The sequence below is a fragment of the Fragaria vesca genome, linkage group LG5, assembly GCF_000184155.1.
Source record: "Fragaria vesca subsp. vesca linkage group LG5, FraVesHawaii_1.0, whole genome shotgun sequence".
Classification (NCBI taxonomy): Eukaryota; Viridiplantae; Streptophyta; class Magnoliopsida; order Rosales; family Rosaceae; genus Fragaria; species Fragaria vesca.
In genome coordinates, this window is record NC_020495.1 from 10542378 (window position 1) to 10553553 (window position 11176).

Consider the following 11176-nt stretch of genomic DNA (forward strand, 5'->3'; position numbering starts at 1 on the left):
ATGATGGTTGGTTCAATTTATTCGTTACATGTCTATTTTGTTACGTTCCAATAGAAAATGTCATATTGCGCTTGCTCTCGAGTAATATATGAAGATGGCTTTTCAATATCTATGCTAATTTCATTCTTGATTTCATTTCATTAGGAGTGATCTCCATGTATGAATTGAGATGAGATCACAAGTGAAGAACACACTAAAATCAGAAGGTTTTGCACTATTGCGTGTATTTCACATGGCAGCAAAGGCGCGTGGGAAAATCAGTGATCTATAACACTAACGGACGGTCCTTGTTACTAAATACTAATTAATCAAGGTTAAGCTTAATAAAGCAAACGTTAGACGACCCGTCGCAACTGAAAGTATGTAACGCACCTACTCACAAATAAGAACCACCACCACCACACCACCACCGCCCACACAACCTCAACCTCTCCTCTTTCCCTCTCCCTCCACCCAACCAACCACACCTCGTCACCTCATTCAACCCACTGATTTCCCACCTAAATTACCAAACTACCCCACTCCCAGGCTTAATCATATTTCTTAATTGCACTTGGTGTAATAAAAGCCTGCAGGTTTCACAGAGAGAGAGAGAGGGTGAGAGAGATAAAAATAGAAGCAAAGATGAGAAGTGGGTGGTGGCTATAAAGAGCTTGTTGCATAGCTCAAACCACCCTCCTCTTCTTCTTCTTCTTCTTCTTCTTCTTCACCTTTCATTCTAGAGAGAGAGACTCGGAAAGGGGAGAGAGAGATGGGAAACTGCCAAGCCATTGATGCAGCAACTTTGGTGATACAACATCCAAATGGGAAGGTTGAGAAGTGCTATGGGGCAGTGAATGCTAGTGAGGTCATGAAGATGAACCCTGGTCATTATGTTGCTCTTCTCATCTCCACCACTCTCTGTCCAAATCCCAAATCCAAAGCCAATGGTGCTGATCAAAATAAAGGTGATGATGATCATAGTCACAAGGTTTCTGATACCACCAATGAGAAGAAAACTACTTCTACTACTGGTTCAGTTCGAATCACACGCATCAAGCTTCTCAGGCCAACCGATACTCTTGTTCTTGGCCAGGTTTACAGACTCATCACCACTCAAGGTTTGTTCTTTTTCTATAGCAATCCTTTCTTGATTACCCTTTTGTTTTTTTATGAGTCCAGAGTTTGAATCTTTTTGTTTTTGGATTGTGGTTTTCAGAGGTCATGAAGGGTCTGTGGGCAAAGAAACAAGCAAAGGGGAAGAGATCAAACCAGTTTGAGCCACTAACAGCAGAGAGGTTGCAGAGAGAGACAGCAGCAGCAGCTAGCAGAAGATCTGAGGCTGCTTCTGAGCTGGACAAGGACAACAACCAGGTAATTAAAACTTTGTTTAACACAATTATGTCTCTGCAATTCTGCATATGTTTAGTTAATTTAACTACAAATCCCTGAGTTCCTCAAGAGCCAAGCTTGGTTATGTTTTTAGGTTGTTCCAAGTGCTTTTAGGTAGTAAAAGCATTATTAATCAGACAAGAACAAATATTTAAATTTATATATAAAAAAAAGATTCTTTTATTTGTTAATCACCATAAAATCGGGGAAAGAGCTTCAGCTTCCTTCTGTAACGGCCCCCAAATCATTAAAAAGATAAACAGTATTTTATGAACATTATACATGCTTGAGTTGAGCTTCCCCTTCAATAAAATAGAATGGAGTCAAATACTAATGGGATAGCAAGTAATATATAAATGAATTAGTTGGGTGGTCTAATTGTGCTGTTGAATGCTTCATGACTAAGCAGTCAGAAAATTCATTCTCACATGAACAAAACGAAATGTGGAAAACACTCTAACCATGTCAAAAAATGCATTATTTTCAGGTGATGACTAAAAGTGATAGACGCCACCACCGACCAAGAACATCACCCTCATCATCAGGGAGCAGTGGTAATAGTCAGGCTGCCGCAACAGCTAGACCAAGAACATGGCAACCTTCATTGCAAAGCATCTCAGAAGCTGCGAGCTGATGATCATGAAGACGATGAATGCACATGTTAAATCTTCGGCCACATGATGCGTAAGCGACAGTGGAGCAGCAGTAGTGGTTCACTACTCCATCTGCAGATGATCTAAGCCTTCTTGATTAACATGTGGAAATCAATATTGGAAGGGGGATGGTAGAAGATTAGGTGATCATAAACTTATAATGTTCAGGTGAAGAGATCTGAATAAGTTGTGTATAGCAAAAGGGTGGCAGTTTCTAGGTAGTAGCAATATGACTGTAAGAGAGCTTTTCTTTTAATGAAAGTTTACTTAAGGATCGAAGAAAACTACTCTGGTTTTGATTGATCACATAAACCTCAACTGAATATCTAGAAACCTGCTTTGCCGACTTAGGCTCGAAACTAGGGTCTCATTAGCCAATTAGTTACAATTGAAATTGTTCTGAATGCTATTGAAGCAGTAACAACCATACACTGCTTGCAAATGAGTCAAAATTAGGACTAATTTGAATATTGTGATTCCATGAGTCATCATAGTAGAATTGCAAAGCCAGGAGATTTTCCAGACACCTTCTAACCCTTTGAGACATAATGATAATCTAATAAGATAACAAATTAAGATTTAATGGGAACAAATATATCTGCATTCAACTGGAAAAAAGTTTATACAAGTAGCAGGAGTGAGCTAAAAGAGGCCCCGAAGTTACCTTTAATCACCATGCACCATACTTTTTTGACTTTGAGAATTGAGACAACATCAAGTTTGATACCTTCTACTAGTGCCAAGAGCATAGGTGAAAATGGAAACTTCCCCAGCATTGGCATCATTGATTTGATTCCTTCCCTCTCTTTTCCATAATTCGCTGTACAGAGCAAGACAGACCAAAAATAACAAAGCAAAAGACGGCTTTTTCCTTAACTTTATGTATCAAAACCACATTCACTCCGGGAATATATATTATTGCTCCACTATGAAATCATAGGAAGGAAGGCTTTATTTCAAGTTAGGACAATTGCTAACAGCTAATCACCACCGGAAGAACCTTTTAGCTAGGCGATGAAGTTTTCAATTGAATTCTATGCGTTTGGATTTTTGGGTCCTCAGATTCCATGCAATATATGAAATCTCACTTTTCATTGCGGGTCATCATCACACGTTTGCGCATTGTGTTAGAGCAATATATGTTAGAGCAACTTATACAACATTGTCAATGTAAGCGCATTTAGCTGGTTTGATAAATAATAGAAGGGGATAAGAACTGAAAATTTTCGTTCAACAGTGTTTGATTAAGACAACTTAGGGAAACACTCAGTTTTTTGTGAGTCAAGCATGGCTAGCCATCAACATTTTCTGTCATTGTTGATATGTTGATGACCCCGGTACCAAGAATCCACACATGCTTTGACACATATCACATATACTATTCAACATAGTTTAGGATGAATACATCAAACTTCCATAACCTAAGTAAGATATTGAGAAAACCAACCAGCAATTTGTTCAGAATGCTTAATCATGCATTACCAATTTCCCAAACCATCATTTATTCACTTTCATGAACAAAAGGGTGAGGGTCACTTCACTTGGGCTTTTTCAGGTTGGAAGTTGAAACTTGGGTGAGGGTTATCAGTACAAAATCCCGTCGATATTGGTTGAAGACCGAATAAGTTGCAAATATATATAGCGAAAGGGTGGCTTGTCTACGTAGCAATATGACAGTAATCCGGAGATTTTCTTATAGAAAAATGAAAATGTAAAAACTAGATATCATGATGAGAGAAAAAGAACTTAGAATTCTAGTCACCGCATTGTCGAAACCAGATGTAACAATTTCTTCTTCAACAGCTGCAAAACATTTTATTTGAGGTCTCCTTCCTTTGTAATTTTCCACTATATATAACGCCTTGAATCCATTTAACAATCAAACTATCATAGCTGGTAGCCTGGTAGACGATATAACTTTTGGAGAAAATTTTTCAAATGGTGTCCTAAGTTAAGGTGCCCCAAATTAAGTCTATTCATCATTTTGACATCTTAATTTTAAAAACTATGATAATGATACCTCAACACTTAAACCCAACATTAGTTTCCTCCGTGATTGACACCGTTAAGTTGAACTTTGTCCATGGGCAAAATTGTCTCTTCATGTTTTCCCTCCACAAACCTTATCAGTTGAATTAGAGTTTCTCGATCTGAAGATATCAACTATGAATGTGAGTCCTATTACCTAGTTATTTTTTATTGTTCTATTAATTATATATGTTTCATGAACTTCTGTACTTAATACAAAATGTATTTTAATCAATGTTGATTCTTTCTCTCATCGGTAGGTTGTAAAGCTACTTTTAATGATGGATATTAATAGTCAATGATGTATTATAATTTCTAGATGTCTCTAATTTTTATATGCAGCTTACATATGGCTCACCACAAATTCTGATACTGATGAGAAAAATGACTTATTATGGAGGAAAGTGTTTGTAGAGGGAAAAGATTTGGGAGGGAAAACATGAAAAGATAATTTTGCCCACAGATAATGTCAAATTTAACGGTGTCAATCATGGAGAGAACTAATGTTCGATTGGGTTTAAGTGTTAAGGTATCATTATCATAGTTTTCAAAATTGAGATGTCAAAATGATGAATGAGTTTAACTTGGGACACAATTTGAAAAATTTCCTCTAACTTTTGGGTAATTCTTTAAAACAGGCAATGAAGTAACCTTCTTCATGTGTCCAAATAGCCATAATGTAATGGGGATTTATCAAGGTCACTTGCTGAGAATATACTAATCATGCCTCCAAGTGAAACAGTAACTATATGATCATTCCAAACAAAAACTAATTATCAGCATTATTCAGCAAACATGAACACATCTTTCTAACACAACCAGTAATGCTATGAACAAAATCCCTTGTTACCTGTTTGCCATCAGGTAACATGCTGCCTTTGTGGCCATCTTCGATTGAAAGCTCCGACCGTCTGCGCAGTCTTCCCCTCGAAAATCAGAACCTTCTTATCTGAGCTTACAGTAATAAACTTACTCCCATCTGGGGAGTACCTTACGCAGTTCACATAATTCGAGTGATCCCTGACATCCAAACATTTGTGACCAAACTTCAAAAAGATCATCTTACAAAATCCTTTTGTGTCTCACTCTCTGCCTGTATTAACTCCCTAACAGTCGGATAGTCAGATGTTGGGAAAAGTTCTAAAACAGTCGATTCAAGTTCTAATTCAGACCTAAATATGCATTGAACCACTAGACAACCAAATATGTAATCTAATGCGCTGACCATAAGATCACTTCCACTATATCCTTCATTCATAACAAGCTCTTTGAAATCTAGCTGGTCATCCACCTTCTCTTTTGCTGGCAGAGTCCTCATGATCCTCTGTTATCTGCAGTCGGTAGCCCAACAGATCTGCAGTCCTCATACATACTGCTCGTATAATTGGCCTCTCTTTGTCTCCATTGCTGTAGGTTTCTCCCCCTTGAAAAAGGTTCCTAAAACCTCCAATTTATAAGTAACAACAGATCGATATATCTAAGACCAAGGATGTCTAGATAACTATATATAGAGCTGGTCCAGCTGGATATTCTAAGATTTCATATCTAAAGGTACTGCTTAACTAACAAGTAGATGCAGTAGTCATAAACTTATACAAGTTTTGTATTCTAACACCAACTGAGACCTAGCACAGCTGCACAGGTGCAATTCCAAATACCAACAGATTAAATTTCATATTCTCTTCTATAGTCTACACAGGACAAGCAAAATAACAAATAGTACATTGAATTAGACGGTTGACAACTGATGAGTTCTAAATTTTCCAACCAAAAACAAGGAAGGAGGCAATACGTACATTCATAAGTTTTATATTACTCAGCAATGATATAAGATTTCATTATCAATAAGAATAAGCCTATAGAGAACCAGGTCGAGCAACCTTGGCCTTAAAATTGTTTGTAAAACTAATCATCTGACAAAGCATAACCTAATAATTAAATCACTTCGATCATTCCTAATCATCTCAATTCTGAATTCGATCGATGACTTTTGGAAAATCATAATTAACCAACTCAATCTTCAAAGAGTTAACCAAATTCATGAAGTCAATTAAAACTTTCCTGATCAAATAGTCAACAGCATGATACAATTTTTGTTACTACTAATCATGAAAATGGAAATGAACATAACACAGTTCAAGTTGAAAATCGGATACATCAAGATGCATGTTTTTTGATCAGATCACTGCATTTCAGATATCACACTCAAAAATAAACTACCATTCTGAACAAAAAGATCAAAACCAAAAAACCTTCCTCAATCTTATCCACAATATCTTGCACAGCAAAATAAGGGCCAAATTTTTTCTTCATGCACACAAAATCAAGAAACTGTACCTCAAATTAATTTCTGACAAATTTCTTCTTTTGTCTTGAAAAATAAATCTGAATAACAAGAATGAGAATCAATCTGGATAACAAGAAGGCGAGAGAGAGATTAGGCTGGTACCAATTTGCTGTAAATGCCGGGAGCCAGTCTTACGATGCCAACTACAAACAAATGAATAACCATGGGTATGGAGAAAATAAGTGTACCTCAAAGTGTGATATTCATATTATTTGGAAGCATAGTAGTTAGTAGACAGCAACACAGGTTGAAGATATATATTGTATCATTGAAAGCATTCCCATGGGTTGTGAAAGTACAAATCAAAACATCATTCCTAAATGATATAGGTAAACAAAAGTCTCATTTCAACGACATAACACTCTTGACCATCTTCTGAACCCATTGGTCGGTTTATGCCAAATCATGTATATAGAAGGCAGCAACATAATAACCAAAACTAACACTGATGTTAAAGCTGAGCGAGCTTTCTCTTAGATCTGTTCCTAGCACATTCTCCGTTTTCATATCTTCCCATAGTCTGAGTTATAAAAGAAAATCAGAAAACGTATGAGGTTAAAAAACAAGAGAGACTCCATAATATACAAAATTACAGACGAAACAGCCAGAAAAGGTGATTAACTCACGTTGTGAGGCAGAAGTTAACATCGTCCATATTTTTCTCTTCTTGTTCTGGCTGGTTCATAGGAGTCGCAAACCAGCAGTCTTCAGTTTTGGTATTTTCACAGTCCCTGAGTCACAAATCAGAAACATAAAAAGGAGAAAAAAACAAGATTGAGGGACTCCAAATCTATATAGAATTACAAACAACACGAGAGGTGACTCAAATGAAACCCAGGCATAATCGTTGTGGTCGTCGTCGTCAATCTACACGCACCGTGGGTGCCACGCTGCAAGTTTTCGTATCATCTCCACGTCTATCACCTTAGATTTAAAGAGTTCCTGTTGGACGGCGTACGTAGGCGATTAAGAAGAGTACATGTTGCTTATCATCATCCAGTATATTTCCGGACCCGAACATGCAAACTGGGTATATCGTGTGTTATCTTATCGTCCTGATATGCTTGGAGACTTGTGAGTGGCGTCCTGTACCATAAGGTGCCACGGTTGGGTTAAGAGCTTAGCATTAGGGTTAGTATTATTGTAATTTTTTTTTCCAGATTAGGGTTAGGGTGTTTATTATTAATATTTTTTTCCATCATCATCATCTATTCACCTTTATGAACACAAGGGTGGGGGTCACTTCAAGCCTTGGGCATTTTCAGGTAATCAGGTTGGAAGCTGAAATTAACTTGAAATCCAACCAAACCAGGCCATTGAGCAAAATGCTCAAAAACTCCCACCAATTTCCCACTTGTCAGCTACTGGTCTCCTGAAGATTGCAGTCACTTGTTTGAGAAATTAAAATGAAATTGTTTAATTCCATATATCACAGCAAGTCGTCACCAAATCCATCGGTATCTTTGATAGATTAAAGATTATGTACTAATCGAGCATGTTGAAGACAACAACAACAAACACTATGGAAAATAGAGTTCCTAAAAGAACCACATATAGAATGAATAAGAATCCAAATAAGTGAAAGTATATTTCTTGCACTGGCACAACTTCCAGTATCAGATTATTCCAAGAATACCTGCAGAGTGAACCTATAAGATAACATATGAAATATGCAATCACTGAAGTTTGAGAAATGCCAAAACAAACTGTATCACCAAATATTTGTATAAAGGTGTTACCCTACTAGTTAGTGATAACCAAGTCGAAAACAGTGGTATGCAATATTAGGTCACCAGTTTACTATACCTCAATAGCTCTTCCTAGCTGTATGCTGAAGTTCTAAAGCAAAACTTGTATATACTAACACCCCGTCAAATACTTGGAGTTCATTATTGAAACCAAGAGAGAGAGAATACAAGCAGCGTCAAAAGGAAGGATGAGGAAGGTGTTTACGGTTTTACCAGGAGATAAAGAAAACAAGAAGCCTCAAGAGGATATATAAGACGGGTGCTTTACCACGAGAGATAAGGAAAACAAGAAGCCAGGAGATAAAGAAAACATGCCAAGAAGCCTCAATGGAAACAAGGTTTGCATGCTTAAAAAGCAAAACCACATAAAGATTGTTTTCTCCTTGTAGTTCTCGTGGCCTCTTTGGCCCTTCTAAAGAAAATCTTCTTCGACCAAAAAAGATTCTGATAACTTGGATTTAATTGACGAAACATAAGCTTTATATAACCACTTGGAAACAACCTCACCAATCAAAATTACTACTAAACTGGAACTAAGAACGAACTGATATCACTTCCACCCACAACAACAGTAAATATTTTTTATGAACCATCCACCATGTATAAAAGCAATGAAAACAATGAGAGCAAACAATCATTTATGAGAAAAGTTTCAACATCAGTGTAGAGGCACTTGGTCATTCTCATGAACTGAATAGAAGCAAAAGATCCTTTTACAAACCCATAAAGCTAGACCAAAGGGACAACAAACAGCGGTACAAACTACAAAGAAGTATTGCATCAGTAGAGGCACTTTTGTCATCCTCTCCAGAAACCAAGAAATAAATTCAATATTGAGTCATTACTAAAACAAAGGATAAAAATTGTCTATTGAACAGAACAACTCTGAAACTAGCCACACGTATCATGTGCAAACAACAATTAGCATGATACAGTCATTAGTTTATTTTGTAGCACAAGAGTTTCATTGGTGTAATTCGAAAAGGAATGGGTAACAACTAAATAACTAACAAACAAGATCGTTGCAATCCGAAAAGGATTCAGGCATTACCTGTTGATGAACAGCAGGATCAGCATCAGCCTCAATCTTCTTCTTCTTCTTCACACTTTGAACGGCTCTGAGAACCGTACTTGGGTCTTTGAGGGTGCAAGTACTAGAAATATAACCTTTGACACGTGACATGAAATCTTCTACGCACATCTTCATCCTATACTCGTCAACAATTCTGAAATTCTGTTTGGCAAAGAATGAAATCATTACACTGAGGATCTGCTGTTCTTGGCCTTGTTTCAGACTGCAACCCATAATATTGCTCTGTCGCTTCAATTCATGCATTCCTGCTTCTTCAAAATCCTTTGCTTCTCTCTTTTCTCTCTTTTTCAGAAAATTTAAAAACTCATTATCCTCATCGGCAGGGTCAGCAATGTCAGCAGCCTCATCCGCAGCATCACCATCATCACCATCATCACTATCCTCAGCCTCCATATCCTCATCCGAAGCGTCAGCAGCATCACCATCCTCCTCCTCATCCTCCTCCGCATCCGGTGACAGTTTAAAATCAACATACGCCGTCAGCCAGTTGTAATCGTCCATGTCGTCGTCGTCAATCTCCACGCACCGTGGGTAAAACGCTGCAACTTTTTGTACTGTCTCCACGTCTATCTCCACTTTTTCGAGGACTTCTTCGATGGCATTGATGGCCGTTTTGCGGTCATCATCCTCAAGTTCGACCTTCACCCGCGTCCATTCGAGATCCTCAAACACGACATCCGGCTCCTTTTTCCACGACCGGGTCAAAACTCTCTTCATCTATCTATGCGAACTATCGTGCGTCAAGTACCAGCTTCGTACATAAACGGGTGTGCCCAATTATATCCATTTTAGGGTTACTAGTACAAAAGCCCGTTAATATTGGTCCAAGACTGAATACCTTACAGGTTTTTTTTTTATTTATTTTTATTTTTGAGAATAAGATTGATGATAGATTAGAAGAAAAAAAAAAAAAACGTGTACAAGGGTCCGTCCTCTACCCAAACTTGAAATGCAGGAAAAACAAAAGCACGTATTCTACCTAGGGCCGGGCACGATCCCAGACTGGCACCTAATTCTCAGGAACCGGGCCTGGACCGGCCGTTGAGAATCCGGGTCGGGTTGGTTGCTTATGAACACAGGGACCGGTCAAAGCCCAGACCGGCATAAACGGGCCGGTCTTGCCAGTCCTTCTCCACTCCGACCAAAGCAAGCACTCCGATCTTCTTTCTCCGGCGAGAAATTTCACATGCAAAGCGAAGTCGACCTGTTCTGTCGCCTCCGTGTAGTCGTCCTGCTCCTCAGATCTGCGACCCAAACCTGCTCCTCTATATCGTCTGTGACCTTGACCTGCTCCGCCGCCTCCGTGACGTTGTACTGCTCCCCATATCTGTGATCTCAACTTGCTCCTCGACCTCTCCTTCTGCTTCTCGAAGACAACTACATGACTGCGAGCCTCGTTGTCGATTTGATCGAAGAATCGAAACTGAGAATTGAGAAACTGAGAAGTGACGAGAAGAATCAGAAGATGCATAAAGCCATAAACTTTGAAATCAAAGACTAAAAGACTCACCTACGGAGACTGACGATTTCAGTATTTGATGGAGGCAACCGTTTGCGTTTTAGTCGTTTAGAAGGAAAGTGAGAATTGAGAATCCTTTTGGGTTTCTTTAGAATTTTGGCTGAGATTGGGAAGAGCAGAATTGGGGTTCAAGATTTGGTTAGATTTGAGGAGGAGTTTGGGCGCAGTCGCGCAGATGGAGAAGGGTGATGAGCGTTGATGTTGGAAGGGAAACGGCGAGTAATGGCTATATATCACTAGTATCGGGCTCTCGGGCCGAGAATGATTTTGAATCTTTGGGTTCGGGCCCGGCCCGACAGGTAGTGGGACCAGCCCGAACATGAATTTTCCTACAACGAACCAGGGAAAAAGCCCAGCCCAGCCCGGCTAGTTCTGGTTGGCTTGCCGGTTTTTTCTTTCTTTGACGGGCTTTATGCC

The 11176-nt window shown here is 38.7% G+C and overlaps 1 protein-coding gene and 1 non-coding gene across 2 annotated transcripts; one reads left to right on the top strand and one right to left on the bottom strand.

Annotated features, from left to right (window-relative positions):
• Positions 1-579: 579 nt before the first annotated feature.
• Positions 580-2304, top strand: LOC101296959. The gene is made up of 3 exons (XM_004299530.1): positions 580-1100; positions 1199-1353; positions 1859-2304. The coding sequence occupies exons 1-3, from the start codon at positions 752-754 to the stop codon at positions 2003-2005; spliced, it is 651 nt and encodes a 216-aa protein (XP_004299578.1). The 5' UTR covers positions 580-751; the 3' UTR covers positions 2006-2304.
• Positions 2305-10260: 7956 nt separating this feature from the next.
• On the bottom strand, positions 10261-10815 carry LOC101297248. Its single transcript, XR_184656.1, has 2 exons — positions 10751-10815; positions 10261-10678 (listed from the first exon to the last, which is right to left on the bottom strand). It is a non-coding gene; the product is annotated as an uncharacterized LOC101297248 (transcript).
• Between the last annotated feature and the right edge of the window lie 361 nt (positions 10816-11176).